Here is a 20,028-nt window from a genome sequence, read left to right as displayed (position 1 = left end):
TGTATAGATGAATGGAAATGTGAGACAAAAATTCATAACATTTAAATAAATACAATGGACTGCCACTGAACAACACCGCTGACTTTATCAGCTTGAAGAAACAAAAAAAAAAAACACCTCCCATTCACGTGAGTGGACCAGTATTCATTCATAACGGCAACCTTATACAGCCTTGTTAATATTCTTTAGAGCAGCCCAAACCCTTTCAGGTCTGTTCCTGTGTGCTTTACAGTCATCAGAAATGGTCCTTTATTTAAAACATCCGGAGAAGCTGCAGAAGGTCAGCGGTTAATGATGCAAGCGTCGACTAAATGCAGCTATTTTATATGCATCCCATTTCACTAAAACAAGAAAGAGCCGGAGGAAACGCGCAGAGCGACCACTTCTAGCGTCACGCGTGATGATTCCTGCCGTGCCAATAATCTGTAGTGTCGAGTCATGACGTGGGTTACTTCCTCCACTGGCGATTCACACAAACTAAAGAGTTCAAACAGTAGCTTACACGGCCGTGTTTAGTGTACGCATGATAGATGCTTCATTAAAAACAAAGTATTTACATTAAGACATGGCAATGAAAACAAACCAGCAACGTCACAGTAACTGAAGTGCATGAAATGCAGACTATAGACATAAAACTCAAACTTCATACCATGTTTAATATACGCTGTAGCTGTGACCAGTGTGTCTCTAAGTGATTGATTATTGGGCTAAAATACGCGGCTCTTTATTAGCATGCAGCGAGGCCGGTCGACGCGTCCGTGTCAGAAGTCCTTAGTGTCCTTGTTGTCGAACAAGTGAAGTCTCTGCTCCGCCGTCAAACCTTCCTTCAGACTCTGGAGACGCAAACAGAGAGACTCAAATGTGGTGTTTTGAAGCGGTTTCTGTGAGCATGTCCATAACAACAGGGTTTCTGCAGGTTTGATGAAGATTGACTTGTTTTAAGATTAATTATGGAACACAATATGTGACCCTGGACCACAAAAGTGCGGGTATATTTGTAGCAATAGCCAACAATACACTGTATGGGTCAAAATTATAAGATTGTTCTTTTATGCCAAAAATCATTAGGATATTAAGTAAAGATCATGTTCCATGAAGATATTTTGTACATTTCCTACCGTAAATATATCAAAACTTCATTTTTGATTAGTAATATGCATTAATAAGAACTTCATTTGGACAACTTTAAAGGCGAATTTCTCAGTATTTAGATTTTTTTGCACCCTCAGATTTCAGATGCATCTCGGTCAAATATTGTCCTATCCTAACAAACCATACATCAATGGAAAGCTTATTTATTCAATCTTATGACTGGTTTTGTGGTCACATATGTCAATATGATCTGTGAATGTAAATGTCCAGGGACATGCATATATTGTTTCGCAAGTAATGCATTGTATTTGCAACACTTCAAAGTCTGAGAAATTCATGTTTTGCAGTGCATGCAACATTTAATGCCATGACTTTATGAATGTAAGACTTTCTGCTCCGATGTAAGACCTTTTTAAGGTCTTCATTTGTGGAAGACCTCCAAAAGCCCTGTTCAAAGCAACTCTATAAAAATTAAAAAAAAAAAAGATTCAAAAAGTATTATTTTCTTTATTACAAATCCCTGCTTTTTCATTGCGTTTAAATCAGTGACCTCAACAAAAATGACAAAAGTATTCATAACTGCCAGCTGTGCCACCAACAAACTCCAGTGACACACACACACACACACTTGCAGACGCATGCCGTGAACCGCCGCGACCGGTCCTGTGAAACTCAATATGAACGATTTCCAGCAATGCATATGGAAATGCCCTCGAGTCCACGAGACGTGCGTCTGATGAACATGAGATGACACGGACAGCCCTTCAATCAGCAGGATCACATGCACCACGGCAGAAAATAATCGGATCTGTTTGTCTGTCAATGCATGAACTAGAGCTGGGCGATATGGCCAAAAATACTATCACAATATCATCATTTATAAGTCACTTTGAATAAAAGCATCTGCTAAAGGACTAGATGTAATAATCATTTAGCAGTAATGAAGGAAATGCTTCCACATGTTTGTTAGAATGAATGTACACATCACTCGATTGTTCACAATCAAACTACAGAGTTAGATACCTTTTAATTTAGGGCACCTCTTCATATAAATTCTGTTTTACATTGGATTTATTCTGGATTCTGTGTTTTATGATTTAATACAAATTTAGCATCAAAAATGGTGTCTGATGAAATTAATCAATAAAACTGTAAAATGTAATCAAATGGAAAATATAACAATTAATTTATTTATTTTTGTTAAATAAGATGCTGTACAATGGATGAATGCATCCAATTACATGGATAAAAAGATATCTTGGTTGTATGATACTCCATAAAAACAATATCATTTTAGTTACAATAATAATAATATAATTTCTTCAAGTTAAACTGAACTTTATTTTGTTGGTTTGTGGTGAAAATCTTTTGAGTTTTGGTGTATATTTGACAGTAGTGACGGGAGAAAAATGTTTACAAAGCTTTGAATAAACTGCTTTGCAAAATGATTCACTATTTTAAAGTGAGTGAAACTCCTCATGCTGGTCAGAACAGTGTAAATGCAACAAAAACTTGGGTTTTTGCAAAGGTTTTATTGAAAGTATATTATATTAAATGCAATGAACAAATCCCATTAAATAAGAAGTGTCTGTATAATATGTGTTCTATTAATAACTTTCACGGCTTGTTTTCCTTTTATGAAGGGCTTGTCAACAACAGACTATTAACAACTACTATTCCTTTTAATTACACAAGTGTCTTATGAACAATGTCTATAAATGCCAAGATCAGGTGAAAACTATAGTAGACACAATGAACTCTTGTTTACTGAAATCACGTGGCTTTGGAAGTTTGATACATGCTCCAAATCACTGGCTGATTCACCACGGTTTCCTGAAGAAGAGTTTCAAAACACCAATCACTACTTGACGGTAGTTTTTTTCCTCAAAGTAAATGGCGTAATGCTGCTGAAGTGACTCTTGGAGCAGCTCTGGAGAGGAAGTTCATGTCCTCATATATTGAGACGAGCATCACATGCGTTTGAGTTTGTGTAGTACATGAAACTGCGCAGAACATGCAGATTATTACAGACACACACTGACAGCTGCTGCTGCTGTTAGATTCATCCAGATCCACTAAAAACCACCAGTGCTTATCATGGCTTTATCATGATCTCAATGTGATCTGGTTTATCGCCCAGCCCTAGCATGAATCCCTCTGAATGATGCACGGGGAGTTCAGCGCATTCGCTCCCTTCTAAGGGCTTTTACCTAAAATCAGAAGTCAAAGGTCTTCAGGTTTAGTCTTTAGCTGTCCCAGGGCATGTCACGACTCACAGACTGGGAACAGAGGAAAACACACACACATACACACGGGACTGTGTGTTAGAGGAGGGAATGTGCAAAAGTCTTACCTACCTATCAGGCTTTTTCCTGGACAACAAAACAAAACACAGCACACACTCAGTTCAGTTCAGTTCCTGACTGTTCACAAGCAGAAGCTGCTGTATTTTGTCAACAACGTGTTGACCTGAGGGTGGCAGTGTGAGCTTAACTAACTCTTATTCAACACCAGAGGACTCAAAGTGTGTGTGGAAACCTACCTTTGACCTCATGGTGCGTTCGGAGCGTTTGGCTGCTGCGGCCGCCATCTTTAAAATGTCAGGATTGCTCTTTGACTTCATGATATCTGAAAGACATGACAGCCGGTCGGTTCATAACATGCACATGAGTGTATTTGAGTGTGGGTTGATTTCGAGACGAGGGTCGTACCGTAACCGCCGCGCTCCGCGTCCTCTAGCGCGGGATCCCCCAGTGCATCATGGGCCTGCTGCAGCTGCTCGCGCAGTCGGCTCAGATCGCGCTCTGCTTTGGCCCGTACGATGCTCAGCTCCGTGTAGATGTCCTTGTATTTATCGGTTGCATATTTTTTATCCTATCAAGAGATGTGGCACAGGTTATTGACGTTAATCCACATACATTCTTTCATCAGGGTCCTTAAAAAGTCTTAAAAATCAAGTCTGATTAAAATTCAGGTCATAAAAACTCTTTAAAAGGCTTTATTATCATTTTAGGAGATTTTAAATTTGGGTACAAAAAATAGTATTTAAATTTATTGTCATATCAGCTTCTCAGGCTATTACATGGCAGATACAGATTCAACACAATAGAATTGATACAAACATTTAATACATTTCAATTAAAAAAAATATTTAAATGTACTTGGGAATAAAATCTTATTTTTTCTGCATCCATCTTATAAAATTCAGCAATCGCAATACATCCTAATGTGACGATTAAACTTCAAAAGGCAATGATGTATTTAAATAAATATGAGCACTGCATGTTCAAAGTCAAAATAGCAGTTTGCAGTCAATGAATATTACAAATTTATGTCAAGCAACTGATTATGATCTATTGATGATGAATTATGTCAGCGTTTACGTTACGGTATTTATATTGTTCTGTGTTGTAGATGGTTTTAAGAGTGCAAGAGCTTCACATTTCAAAATAAGAGTCCCAGTGTATTCGGGACTGTTTATAATTTAAAGTCCTGCATAATACATAAAATACTTGTTTATTTTCTGGTTACACAAACTGTATCTGGCATTTAAACGTTAACTCAATCTGGGCCGCCCATCGCAGGAAGGAAAGACTAAGAACATTATTTACCATCCGATTTACATATATCGGCACAATAATCTGTTTATTTTTTTGAACACATTATTATCGCATCTACAAAATCAAATATCATTGACCTATAATTCTAATGTATTGATACTATATTAGAATATTACAAATTTATGTCAAGCAACTGATTATGATCTATTGATGATGAATTATGTCAGCGTTTACGTTACGGTATTTATATTGTTCTGTGTTGTAGATGGTTTTAAGAGTGCAAGAGCTTCACATTTCAAAATAAGAGTCCCAGTGTATTCGGGACTGTTTATAATTTAAAGTCCTGCATAATACATAAAATACTTGTTTATTTTCTGGTTACACAAACTGTATCTGGCATTTAAACGTTAACTCAATCTGGGCCGCCCATCGCAGGAAGGAAAGACTAAGAACATTATTTACCATCCGATTTACATATTTTACAAATATCGGCACAATAATCTGTTTATTTTTTTGAACACATTATTATCGCATCTACAAAATCAAATATCATTGACCTATAATTCTAATGTATTGATACTATATTAAAACATAAACCAATTGCAATACATAAGCATTTATTAAATAAAACATTAAATATTTTAAACTTGAATGTGTGCCACAGCCTGTTTAATAAAAACAAAAACAACAGTAATTTTGAGATTGTATGAATGTGTTTTGTAAGGTCATACAGTATTCATTTTATTTGTGCAAGTCTTGAAAAATGTGTAACAAGTTTTTAAATTGTTTTTAAAAAATTTTTTTTGAACTCTTCAAACATAAATGAAGTTGCAACACTTACTCTTTGGGCAGTCTGGAGCTCATCTTTTAAAGAGTTGATCTCCTGCTTCAGATACTGCACTTCTGACTCCTTCACCCTCAACATTACCTGTGAACGCAAGTGTGACGATGAGCTTTTCATTCCCAGGACGCTGTGGAAAAAGAGCGAGACATAAAGGGAAGAAACAGACCTCCAGCTCATACAGCTCCTTCCCCTGTATGAACCCGCCAGTGTCTCCGCCGTCCTCGCTTGTCATCGATCGCATCTTAGTGATCTCAGCTGCCAGACGATTGTTTAGCTCCTGCATAACAGACAAGAAGCATAAAACAGCACGTTGGGGAACAAAATCAGGTCTTATGTGCATCTGAAGTGGATTTATTTGCGCTAACGTCATGGTTACCTGCATTTTGATTTAGTTTTAAGTTAGTCTTTTGACTAAAACCTCATTTAGTTTTAGTCATCTGAACTGTTTTAGTCGACTAAATGTTAAACTGTAAAGCATTCATTAATAATTTATCTAAAATGTCTAAACTCATTATATACTCCTGGAGAAAACAATGTATTTACCTGTTAATATGAATGATATTAAGGTTTGAAGATGCAATACAGACACAGATTTAACCGATGTGACATATAACATGCCTTTATTTATCTTTAAATTACATAAAACCACTTTTCATTAAGAAACAACAACATGATATTTTCAATAAAAGACCAGTGGTTATATATGCATACATTGTAACAATTTGCTTATGTCCTTCTTCACTCTTTCAAGCAGACATTTATATGAACTAAATATAGATTAATACTAAAGTGATTCAGTCATGAGTAGAGAGTGATTTTCTCTCTTTTTTGAAACAGACAATAGAAGGTTTATTAGGCTGCTGTCACTTTAAGACCTAATGCACTGATACGCATCTGAAATTCTCACAACTGCTTACATTCACTTAATACATAACCAACTCTGAATACTCACCACAATGGACAGTTTGACATACTTTTGTGCGTATCTGTCTGTTAAATCACAATAAAATGAGAAAGAGAATTCAGTTCTCTCCCTAACATTTTTGTCTCATTTTGTTGTCTCATCCATTGACGAAAAGGTCAATAGATTTGCAATAGTTTTTGTCATTCAAAATAGTTTTTTTATTTAGTTGTAGTCCCATTTTTGTCAGTGAATAGGGCCCTTCATTTCATTTCATTCTTTGGATTCTGTTTTAAAGGGGTCATATGATGCTGCTAAAAAGAACATTATTTTGTGTAATGAAATGTGTTTATGCGGTTTTAGGTAAAAAAAAAAACATTATTTTCCACATACTGTACATTATTGTTTCTCCTCTATGCCCTGCCTTTCTGAAACGTGTCGATTCTTATATTTTTCAAATTCTTTAAATATAAAAAAAAACGTACAGTCTGTGAGTCAGAACAGCCGGCATTGTAGTCTACTCTCCCAGGATCAGGAAACAGTCCTCCATAAAATGTGCTGCACACATCTGAATATTTGGGTTGAAGTGTTCTGGAACAGTGTTGTAAATACAACTTAACCACTGATTTCTAGTCGTGTCCTCTTTTGGAAGGCCAAACAATGTATTTTCGCTTTCACAATGAAACAGCATCACACACCGCGGGCTAGAGTATGCGGAGGCCGGCTTAAGTGAGCGGAGGCGGGCGGGCTTGAGAATGGCGCGGCCGGCGGATTCGACGAAGAAGCGTCCGGTGGGCTTGCGGCAACCACATGTGACGACCCCGGGCTGGACTCTGCTTCGTCCACGGTGAAAGCCGATCCGGCGATCCACAGCGTGAAGTTGATGTATTTCCTAATCGACCAGCACGGATCAGCTCCAGGCATGACAAAGCGGATATCGTCCTCTTTTGGAAGACCAAACAAAGTAGTTTCGCTTTCACAACGAAGCACACAGCGTCTTCACGACATGGCGGCGGCAACAATACTACAGCGAGAATAAAAGTTACGCCTTCTTTCTTTGCGTGAACATTTGGGCGGCGTTATGCAAATCTTCCCACATAGTGACATAGACATGTGGGGGCGTGTTAGAACGAGCCGTTTTAGAATATCTCTTTGGATTTGAGACTTTAGTCTTTGCAACTTTACAGATCTTCTTTATGCGCCAAGAGCTTGTAACACTCTAGGGTTGCACGATATATCGAAAATATCGCAAATGTAAATATCGCGATATGCATATTGCAACGGCGTGCGATATCTGAATCATTTTAATAATAGGCTACTTAAATCAAAACGTTGCAAAAGGTCAAAGTTTTAGTTCGACGCATATAGCAGAGAATTGTTTGTCGTTAAAATGAGTTAAGTGCAATAAGTTGCAGAAAACAACTCTTTGCCGTCTCGTCTTGCTGTCTGACTCTCACCTGAAGCGCACGCACAAGCCGCATCTCGCACAGAGTCTCTTCAGTTCTGCCGCACACGTGTGCGTGTTCGTCTTTCGCATCTCCTCATGTTTGAACAGACACATACACACAGAATTATGTCAATAGTACCCGTCTCGACGATCATTCTCGTAAATGCAGTCATGTTTTAAATGAATGTAAACAAGCTAAGAAAGAAATCGGATGTGCATCATTATACTGGATCCGTGCAGTCGGATTTAAAGGGACAGCAGCCTATAAATGCGTGCAGCTGAATATGTCACTAATGTTAATCAAACAACAAAACAGCTATAAAGACTAATCTAAATTTAATTCATACAGTGAACACAATGCAGTGTTATTTTACACTTAATTATAAATTTCTGTACCTGAATACTATTTATTTTATATATGCTTGTAAATTGTGTATTTGTTCTTTTTTCCCCCTTTTTCTTCCTTTTTTTTACTGACTGTTCACTTCCCTTTAATCATGTTTGAACTTTCTCAGACTATAGTTTTTGCTGTGGTATATGAAGAAGTACTTAAAGTGTGTGGAAAGCAAAGTAACAATGATATAAAATTAGTGTCATTCATTTTTTTTGTCATTCACATTGATGTTAAAATTACATTTTCTGATTTGTGACATTACTTTTTATGCACTGCTAAAACACTGCTGGTCACTTTCAGAAGTTGTAGTGATTCTTTCTTTTCCAAGAAAGAATGTGAAACAAATTGGTTATATAATTTTCATTTTTAAATATTTTAAAATATAATTCAAATAGATTTTTCACACTTTAAGCAATATAGAATCGCATATCGAATATCGCACAGCCCTATAACACTCCAAAGAGAAAGGAAAAATTTAAATCGCATCATATGACCCCTATAATGGTTAAATTACATTTTATTAAAAAGCATGTCTAATGAATTAAAATCATGAAACTTATACAAGTTAATGGCAATTTATTAAAAGATTTTTAGTGCCCTATTAATTTTTTCTTTTTTCTTTTAAACCAAATTCTGTTTTCTATGTTGATTTTTCTGACTTTTCATTTTACTGGCTTAATTAAATTTGAATAATCAAAATGAAATATTTAGGGGGTTTTTTTCTCCAGAAATACTGTTATGTTCATTATTGTTTCTGGTAATTAAATGATGGTAAATAATTTATGATAAAACATCATAAAACATACAATTAATCTTTTAATAAAATGACAATTAAACAAACCCTTTCAAATTTTTTGGCAAGCAAAGTGCTGCTCAACAGAGGTTAATTACTAAAATAAAAAAATGGAAGAAAATTTGTATTATTTCTTCAAAATAAAGCTTTAATAATTTTATTTTTAGTAGTAGTAATAGTAGTAAGACTACATTTTACTGTTCAATAGTAATATATTTCTGTCACAATTTCTTCAAGTTAAACTGAACTTTTATTTTTACAGGTTGCCGTGCAGAGTTTTGTTTGTGTGTGTATATGATGTGACAGTAGTTTTTTCCGTCAGCAGTTGTGGAGAGTTTATGTATTTATGTCCTCTTTTAGTGAGACGGCAGACTCTGAAAACATTGCCAGCATCACATGCTTAAATAGGTAAAACTGCGCGTTTGCGCCATTCATTCACACAGAGACACACAGAACATGCAGGATTAGTCTATATCACCATTTGATTTAAGTGTACTGACCTACTTTTGATTTATTCATTCAAAATTTGGCATCATAGAGCCCTAAGTGAAAAAATGTTGTAGACGAAAAGCATGCTGGAAAATATTTTTCAGTGAAATTAGCACTGGTTACCTGGTTGTGCGCATTGAGTTCCTGGTTCTCCCGCTGGCACTGTCTGAGCGCCTGTCTCTCGGCCTCCAGCGCCTGGGCCAGATGAGCGTTTTCCAAGCACTTCTGCGAGTACTGCTCTGACAACACCTCGATCTCCCTCTGGTACGACATCAGCTCTTCCCTACAACACAAATGCAAGCAAAGTGCTGCTCAACAGAGGTTAATTACTAAAATAAAAAAATGGAAGAAAATTTGTATTATTTCTTCAAAATAAAGCTTTAATAATTTTATTTTTAGTAGTAGTAATAGTAGTAAGACTACATTTTACTGTTCAATAGTAATATATTTCTGTCACAATTTCTTCAAGTTAAACTGAACTTTTATTTTTACAGGTTGCCGTGCAGAGTTTTGTTTGTGTGTGTATATGATGTGACAGTAGTTTTTTCCGTCAGCAGTTGTGGAGAGTTTATGTATTTATGTCCTCTTTTAGTGAGACGGCAGACTCTGAAAACATTGCCAGCATCACATGCTTAAATAGGTAAAACTGCGCGTTTGCGCCATTCATTCACACAGAGACACACAGAACATGCAGGATTAGTCTATATCACCATTTGATTTAAGTGTACTGACCTACTTTTGATTTATTCATTCAAAATTTGGCATCATAGAGCCCTAAGTGAAAAAATGTTGTAGACGAAAAGCATGCTGGAAAATATTTTTCAGTGAAATTAGCACTGGTTACCTGGTTGTGCGCATTGAGTTCCTGGTTCTCCCGCTGGCACTGTCTGAGCGCCTGTCTCTCGGCCTCCAGCGCCTGGGCCAGATGAGCGTTTTCCAAGCACTTCTGCGAGTACTGCTCTGACAACACCTCGATCTCCCTCTGGTACGACATCAGCTCTTCCCTACAACACAAATGCATGTGCATTTTCCCTTTCAGTTAAAAGTGATAATAAAAGAGCAAGACCTTTAAGTCTAGACAGAAGTCCAGCCAAGAGCCTGAGGGCAGATTACGAGCATGTACACAAAGAAAGAACCTGTGCAATCACTCCAGATTTGGCATCTAGGCTGCGTTGCCCCAGGATACACTTGGCAATGGAGGCGGTCATGCAGTCAGGCTTTAAACCCTTTATCCACTCCAATTAATGTAGTATGCAGAATGCACAAGACTTATTTGTGTATCGCAGCTTCAACAGTGAAGTCAGAAGAAAAGCATCATAAAAACGAGGTAGAGGTGTGGCTTTGTAAACTCATTTCAAGCAATTAAATCTCAAGAGGCAGTTTATTTTTCAAAAGAATGCAAAGTTGCGGCTGCGCTGCATTATGAGGCTGAAATAGTATAAAGGAATAACAACTGACTCGTGCTGTTTGCGGATTTCCTCTATGTCTGCGTTTTCATTGTTGCTGTTGGCCTTGCGTGCTTTCTCCAGTTCCCGCTCAAGCTCCATCCGATGTGCATTCTTCATTGCTTCAATAGCTAATCAAAGAAAAACATAATTAAAAGGCTGTATATTTAGTAATGTGTCTTACAACCAGAAATTGACATTAAATTACTCAAACTATAAAATAGATTCAGGAATGACTCTTCAAAATTTTGTTACAAGTGTTTGCTGAGAAATAAAACTTCCTAAGACATTTTATCACTTTTACCTGGAGAGGATTTTCTTTTTCCCGAAATGCTAGCTAATATAATGGTACTGCCAAAATTATCCACAAATAGTGCTTTTTTTCCACTCAAAAACTGAGGTTCATAAACTCAGAAGCCTCAGTCAATTCAAAAAAGGAATACAAAACCTGTGCTAATTGAAATAAAACAAGGTCTGAATCCAAGATTTGGTGATAATACAGCATAATAAGTTGGGGGGTGCATGATATTGGATTGTTGCCGATATCCAATATGCCGATATTTTTGATACCGATATATTTCCTCTTGTTTGGAAACAAGACCAAGTATCTCCTGTGTGGAAATTATAAGCAAATTATTTTTACTTTTGGTTAGTTTTTAACAGGAACTTATTTTTTAGAATTAAAGGGGTCATATGACGTTGCTAAAAATAACATTATTGTGTGTATTTGATGTAATGCAATGTGTTTATGCACATTTAAAGCCATTATTGGCCGATTCCGAATTGTAAAAAAACAATTTTAAAAATCTGGTAATTTATAACTGGGAACACCCAATTAGGTAAAGGATTTTCAGGATTTTTTCATGGCGCAAGAGTTAAATCAGCACAATTTAATATTTTATGTTTAAGAGATAATGGATTCTGGCATAAGGAGCATATTTTTATATTAATAATTTGCATGTGATTCTGGAATGTCCTATTCTACACTGCATATATATATGTGATCTTATCCCTGCAAATGATCATATTCAGCTATAGAATGACCCAAAACGTCTTCTCCTGGCCCTTTTCATCCTTACTAACCAGCTATAGTGGCTGCAGTCTCTTCTGCCAGCAGTCTCTCTTTCTCCTCCTGCAGTTTCTCCAGTTCCCGCTGGTGCTTTTTCTGCAGCTCATCGATTACCTTCTGGTGAGACTCTTCCATGGTGACAAAGCCTCGTTCACACGTCGCCTGTAGGGAAATGCATGAAGCGGCATTTAGTGCATCTCATTTGGATTGATTCAAGTCCACTTCTACTGTGACAAGGACAACATTTACACAGACGACAGAGATTAGCGATGTGTGGACAGAAGAGTGTCCACACATAGCCAGGTATTAATAACCTACAATGACAAAGGGGACAGTGAGAGATGGCTTCTCAAAAAGAAACAAATACACACTGTGATGGGACTGTTGGTTCATTGCCATACTTAATGCATGAACATAACTGGATTAGATACAAAATATCAAAGGAAGGGCAATTTATTATAAAGAAAGACCACAAAAGAGTCTTTAAATGATAAAGCAGTAGATATACTGTTCAAACTCAAGATAAAAAGTATTGGACAGTTTGTGGTTGTCAAATGTTGGTGGATCATGTTGATAGTGATGAACTGTGAGAACTGACTTCATACATGCACTAAAATCAGCTTGACACCAGTTAAAAGTCAATGCAAAAATAGTTCAGAAAAGCTCTAGCATTTGATTTGGTAAAAAAGTCCTATGCCGTAATTAATTTAAAATACATTTATTTCATACCAAGTATACTTCAAACATATTTATTGACCTAAATTAAGACTGACTGATATAAAATTATAATGAAACTTTATTTGGAGTATTTCTTTATTGCGCAATGCACATTTCTTAATATTATGCCTAAAATGTGATTTAATATCACTATTAATAAGGTCTCTATGATCTTTGTATTATCAGTTGCAAGATATTTAAAGTATATTTGCAATAGTTCCACTTTAGCTCAATCAAATATACTGCAGTATATGTTTAGTTGGAATTCAACACTACTTTTGCACAATTAAAGTGCATTAAGCAAAAAATAAGTTGTTCAAATTTAGAAGACTTTAAGTATACCAGTTTAGTATAGCAAAAATACAACTGCAGGGTATTTTTATTAAACACATACATATGTAAATACATTTGTAGTATACTTAGCACAAAATAAATACATTTCAAATTCATTTAAGTATATTTTGTTTTCACTAGGGTACAGACACTTGATTTAAGATTTTAATGCATTGAAATTCAAACATTTGCAGCTTAAATGTCCAAGTTTTGGGGGAGCTACATATGCTTGTCCATATATATATTGTTTTAAATTTCAATTTATATAGACCCACGTCTGAAAAACAACTGGAATTTCTATTTAAAAAAATGCAGCACCTATATTTGTAAGATTTGCCATCAATGCAAAGACTCATAGGATTAGAGCTACTATACATCAACATTGAGTTTAATTTCAGTACAAGAGATGCCAATGCTCTTCAAACTGTGCAAACTTAATGCATTTCTGCTGTCTATTCAATGGCCCTAATCTCTGTACTCGGCTCTAAACAGGGGAGTGAATTAAGCAGTTGTTTTTGAAGGACTAGTGTCCACTGTCCAGGGACATGGCCTGTGTCCTGATCCACTACAGGCCAACTCTTCCTGTCCCTGTATCACAGCCACACCTGCACTCGCTTACTCCGAGCAGCCTCTCTGGGTGGAAAATCTCATTTCCTCTTTTGTCCGGACAAACATGAGTCCAGTAGCACATATTGATAACAAATTTAGCATTTAGAGCTATTTTTTGCCATTATATATATTTTTTTAAAATCTTAAAGGAATTGAATAAATCATAAAAATAAATAAATTTAATAAATTGTAAGAAGTAACATACCAACTTATACGCTAAATGTTCAATATAAACTGCAATATAAATATGAATATAAAATATCTTTTAAATACGAAATATATTAGAAAATAAATAGTAGTAGGGGGAATGAGAAAACATTCCTGCAACGCCAAAGCACAAATTTTGTAAATAATTATGTTTTGCAAATAATAAAGAAAAAGAAAAAAAGCACACCAATGCCAACGCCATTTGAAACTGGCCTCATAATTTCATGTTTATAATTTGTCCATAATCGCAAAATGATCTAGTTAGGAACTGACTTGCTCTGGTCTTTAAGGCCATATCACACTGACAAAATATAATAGAAAACTACTGAAATTATTCTAATTTTTCCCATTATCCATGTGTTTTTAATCAGTAACTGAGTGACAGAGTACAAAACATTAACTGTTTTTTTTGTCAGTACTTGGAAATTTTAAATTGCCAGATGTTCCGCTTAGTTGGTGCAACAATCCAATACTGTAATTGATATAATTTATTATCTAAATTTGCTATATTCTAATAATACAATGCAATTTAATCATCTCTCTCTTCAAAGTCAATTCTTTCACAAATACTTTCATATGTACTTAAACAATTGTTTAAAATAAAACATTTCAGTTATTGTCATGCATTATTTGTTATTAAGTTATGCAGCTGGCATTTTGCCGTTATCAAAGATAAGCAGCAATTTATGCAAAGAGCACTGACTGTTAATCAGGCAAAGAGGTTAAGTGTGAGAACAAGTTCAGATCAAAGTCAACCAGGAGAACCACATAAGTTTTCAGACTTGCTCCAGACATAAGGAGTATGCAGTTATGCATTCTCCAAAACATCTGACGAATGGATTCTTAATTGTTCTCCATTGGACTTAAATTATCTAGAAATGGCTTCTTCAGTGAGAGAATGGTGTATTTTCCTCTCATCACAGTTGGCTCATCCAAATTCCTAGCGTTAAACCGTACATGCAAACCTATAGTTAGCAGCCATGCATCACTGGTGAGAAATATTAGGCCAGACCAAAGCACCACAAAGCAGGGTTAGTATGAGAAAAGGAGGGGAAAGGATCAGGTTTAAGGTTGCCACATGAAGTCAATACAGACGGAGAACAGCAAGGACACGGATCTCCTTGACCTTTAGGTTTTCCAGGTCTTTCTCGTATTTCAGACGCAGCAATGTCGCATCACGATCTCGCAGATTTGTTTCCTCAGTCAGTTCGGACAGCCGGGACACGAGTTTTTGGAGCCGCACTTTGAGGGAAGTTGAGTTTGGCTCGCTATCTGTTGCAGGTTCGACAGGGCCGACGGCATCCGTAAGCTCTTCCATCTCTTGATTGAAGTGTGCTATTAAGTCCTTACGCTCCATCTCGTGCTTCTTCTTCAGGTTCTCCATGCACACCGTCAGAGAGTCGATCTCTTTCACGTTCTCCTCGGATCTCAGTCTCAGAGTCTCACCAGCCTTGGCCACTTCCAGCCTCAGCTTTTCTGCTTCTTGCTCGTACGCCTCCTTTAATTCTCGCAGCTCCTTCTTATGCTTGGCCATCATGTCCTGAAGCTGTATGGCCTTGTCCAGAGAGTCAATTGGTTCTCCTTCGATCTGAATGTGGGTTACACCGATGGGACTCTGGACGCTTGACAACACCTGCTTCTTAGACTCGAGTTGTGCTCTCAAATCTGCACAATTTGCACATGCAGACAGGTCTGACGGTCTTGTCCTTGGCAACATTTGAAGAACTACCAAGTACATGCATGTTATGTCCATTATGGCCTCACGAACATACTCAGACCAGGTTCTTTGAGTGCCACAGCTTGACAGAGTCAAAGCCAATGATTGAAGCTCCTCATTAGTTTGTTCCCTAAGAGCAGAAGCGGCTTGATTCAATAGCGTCACTTTCTTCTGAATGACTTCAGCAAGAGTCTTCATGACGCAGGGTTTGGCAGCATCATCAGGCAACCAATTCAAAACATTCGATTTCATTGTCTCTTCATTCAGTGCATTTCCATATCCAGCACTTTTTTCTGTGCAAGATGCAGGTTTTGCGTCACTTTGAAGTTCTTGGAGGTTGGAGAGCTTATTCATAAGAAGCAGCATTTCATTATCCACTAGCATACGTTCTACAACTTTCCTTAGGGTTTGCTCAACCTCTGAGCCTTTTTGACAGTCCTCTAAACCAGCTAAAACCTTATGTAGAATCAATCTCTCAAACATCTCCATCATTCCTCCATGATTCTCATCCAAAATGTTGGTGTCCATGCCGGTGTTGGACAAATCTGTCTTACTGCCTATTACCAACATGTCAAGTAGATGATTAAGAGATTTAGACTTGCTCTTGAACTCTTCCACGACTTCCTCAATTACACCTTCATTTGTGAGTTTTTGCATCAACTCTTGGCACCCAATTTCTGTTCCTGGTTCACTACCAAACGTACCTTGAGTGCCTGCCTTCTCTTTCAACGTCCTAATTTCCTCCTGAGTATCTACAAGCATCTGACTACACATCCTTGCGGTCTCTTCATGTTTCGCATTCTGGGACTGAAGTTCTCTACAGACCTGCTCAGCATTTTGAAGCTGCTTGTCCTTCTCTGAAAGCTTGGACTGAAGGACCTCCAATTGGCGCTTGAGGTCATTTGTCTCCGAATCTAACTCTTTATCATCTTTTTCACTTTCTGCCACCTGAAATCCAAGACCCCTAAGAGTTGCTTCTTTAAGTTGCAATCTTTTCTCTGTATCTTTCAAATTATTACCAAGAGTTTCCAATTTAATAAGAGCCTCTTGTAGCTTCTGTGACTTTTCATGGAGTTCTTGCTTGTACACATTTTTCTCAGAGGTCTTTTTGTTTTCTTGCTCCTGTTCCATGTTGGAATGTGGATATTGCTGACCGCTACGTAGTCTACAAAGCTCAGCTTTCAGCCTGTCTATCTCTCGATCTGCTTCTATCAACTGGTTCACAATTTCCTGATAGCGCTGGTTCAAAGCTACATTTTCGCTCGCGAGCAACTCCACCTGCTGCGACCGATCCGGATGGTCTTCCCTCGAGCAACCTAGTACAAACGAACTCTCCATTTTCTGCCTATGAACTCTTCCCAACATGTCCTCCATGGTGACCAAACGAGCTTCATAGTCCCGAATACAGTCTCCAGCCTTTTCCAAGCTTTTCCTCATTGTCTCATTCTCCTGTTGGTTTTTGAGGCTTTCCAACAGTTTCTGCGACATTTCTCCAACTGACTCACTGCTTTCCTGTCCTTGAGGACTTTCTACCCCAACGTATTCGCTATGTGAATGCATGAGCTTTATCAGCTCTCTTAATGTCAGAGGCTCACTGGCATCTATCAAGCTCTCTAGCTCTCTGATCTTTCCCTCGCTATCCTGAAGCATGAAGCTGACCGTTTTTTGAATGGAGTTTGAGGGACAGACCTCAGAGGTGGCGGGTTTTTTGGTGTCAGAAAGGTAAGGTTCCTTTGCGGGCCAGTGTGAGAGAGAAAGGCCAAGCTGTGCCTGCATGTTGCGCTTTTTCAGTTCTTGAAGCTGCAGGATCTCTTTGGTTTCCTGGTACTTCTTTGTTAAGCTCTGAGCTTGAGAACTAACCAGTTCAGTCCTCTTCATCTGGGGCTCTGTCTCAACACTCAAAGGGGACTCCAGCTTGGAAAAGGGGACCAGACAGTTGGTTAACAGTCAGCACACATGAACAACGCTAATCAGTTTCTAGATAATAATCAACAGTGTTGAGGATTTGAGGTAAATGTACATTTACAACAACTGTGTCGAATCAATCTATTAAGGTCAAAGGGAGAGTAAATTCATTCAGCTTCTTTCATGGAATAATGCGCATTAGAACGCTAGAAAAAAAATTAATGGCAAAAGGTTAGTAATTCGAAACAATGCATGCATATTAAGAGGTTAAAGAGTTGTTTCATGGGGTAAGTAACGCAAAATTAGTGCTAGCTAAGAATGCCAGAACAGTTACATGCCATCCAGTTAATCCAGCAGGCCTTTTGAGGAACAATTTAACCTGAACTACTGTGCAACCCCTACTGTGTCTGTTTATAACAAACCTGAATAAATAAATGCGTAAAAGACAACCCTTTAAAACTAGCTGGTGGAGATGAAAATGTGTCCAGGACAGATATTCAACATACAGCATCACCTTTTGTGGAACAATGCCATGCTTAAGATAAAAATCACCACACATTTACTTTTAATACATATGAGCCTTAATACTGAAATACTGAAAAGATATACTACAAGATGTTAAAGAACAAAAAAATAACTGTAGCTACTTAATGCCATAACAAGATAATTCTAAAATTCTAATTAAAATAAGTCCAAATTAAGCTCAGAAGACAATGCAACAATATTTTGAACAAACACTAAAGACAAACATATATACGCACACATAACACACACACGAATACACAGACGTACTCTATAGCATATATGGAAGTCAAGAATAAGGTTAAAATGAAATGAATAAATGTTAAATATGAATAAAACACATCATGCATGTATTCCTGAATAGGCATCTTTTCATATGTCAATGTTCATGTAGCACTACTCTGCAAAAGATGCATTTTTAAATAATTTTCAACACCCTTAAGATACACTGATACTCAATGATTTTGAGAAAATACAAATAGGCAAGAGATCTGGCATGGAAAACTTTGTGCTCCTCTTATTTTTCAAACCTTTAAACATTCATTACATAAATACTACTAATAAAAGCATATTATTTTAAAAAACATATTGGTCACACTTTACTTTTATCCTTTATATATTTAATAAGTATAGAAGTACTTTTAAAGCATTAATTATGCATTGTATGATCTCATGAATAACCTTAACCACAGATATAATACACTATAATACTTATCTATTCATTGTTACACCTTTAAAAATTATAATGCATTAAAACACATTGTAAACAAACCCTCAAATATTATAATGCATTTTAACTTTGGTTACAATTATTTATGAATAATGCATTTCAGCATAGATTACGAATACCTTTTTAATCCATTATACATAATGGTTTTAAGTAAAGTGTTAACAAAATATTTTTGTAAATAATATGCTGTAAATGTTTTCCAGTAATTTAAAGTGTGTATCATTGAGTATGAATGTATCTGGAGGGCATGGTAAGTTCAGAGTATTTGTTCATGCCATCATTGTATATTTATTAATTTATGTTCAGTTATTGTTAATCATTTCAATAGAGCTTGCATGAAATTGAAATTTTTAATGTCATTTCGCTTGAACATGGCAAGAGGCATCTTAAGTAGAGGCAAAAGAGCACTGTTCGTTTACATGCAACGGTCTCTAGACATGCAAAGCACGCGTTTGCAGCTTCGATGTTAAAGATGGAAGCCATGTGTTTGTTCTTCTCCTAATAATGACACACCATGTGTTCAATCAGGTAATACCTGAATACGCTATGAAAACCATGACATAAATGCAGCCTACCGGTGAAATATAACCAGCACGGATCTGCTGTTCGCGCTCAAGAGCGTTTTTGAGCTGACCCTCCAGCTCCAGCTTGTGCCGATTGGAGTCCATTAACTGCTGGTGGCAGCTCTCCAACTGAGCTTTCAGCTCTTCAACCTAACAATGTCCACAGCACAAAGAGAAGTTATGATCTGACATATCATATTTCATTTTTCAACTCTGGATGTTTAAACTAGGGCTGTTGAGCACATTATTTTGGTGCGATTAATTATATAGAAAATAACGCCACTGTCTCCAAACCTGTCCATCATCTTACACTGATGCAGTTTCTGATGAACACGATTCAGGACAACTGATTGTGTGATGGAGTCTATTAAAATGCAGTTATATAAGCCTACAATTCAAGATATGAGTGCAAAAAAATTACCCTCTTATATTTATATCATATGATATAGTATCAATATCACAGCAGCAAAAGTGCAGTTTCTCCCCAATATCTGTAGCAGTGCAAACGTTATATTGCTTCATTACAGTTCAATTAACAAGAATTTAAAATTCTGCTAAATTTGATGCTACACAAGAGTCAATATTCTGCTCAGTTTCACAAACGAAAATGGTTCCAAACAAAGCCACAGCAGAACTACGTTTTTTTAACTAATCGAGAGAGTCAACGATTGATTGTGTTAAATTAGATTAA

The 20,028-nt window shown here is 36.8% G+C and overlaps 1 protein-coding gene across 1 annotated transcript; it reads right to left on the bottom strand.

Moving 5' to 3' along the window:
* Positions 1–147: 147 nt before the first annotated feature.
* Positions 148–19,639, bottom strand: mprip (myosin phosphatase Rho interacting protein). Its single transcript, XM_016286125.1, has 11 exons — positions 19,616–19,639; positions 19,350–19,487; positions 15,027–17,531; positions 12,049–12,196; positions 10,979–11,096; positions 10,365–10,524; positions 5,663–5,773; positions 5,494–5,580; positions 3,804–3,966; positions 3,635–3,720; positions 148–833 (listed from the first exon to the last, which is right to left on the bottom strand). Exons 1-11 carry the CDS (start codon positions 19,637–19,639, stop codon positions 762–764), a joined length of 3,612 nt encoding a protein of 1,203 aa, XP_016141611.1. The 3' UTR covers positions 148–761.
* Between the last annotated feature and the right edge of the window lie 389 nt (positions 19,640–20,028).

This window comes from Sinocyclocheilus grahami, unplaced genomic scaffold, assembly GCF_001515645.1.
Source record: "Sinocyclocheilus grahami isolate Dianchi unplaced genomic scaffold, SAMN03320097.WGS_v1.1 scaffold206.1, whole genome shotgun sequence".
Lineage (NCBI taxonomy): Eukaryota > Metazoa > Chordata > Actinopteri > Cypriniformes > Cyprinidae > Sinocyclocheilus > Sinocyclocheilus grahami.
Note: the sequence above shows the minus strand (reverse complement) of the source record. Positions and strands in the feature narration are given on the sequence as shown.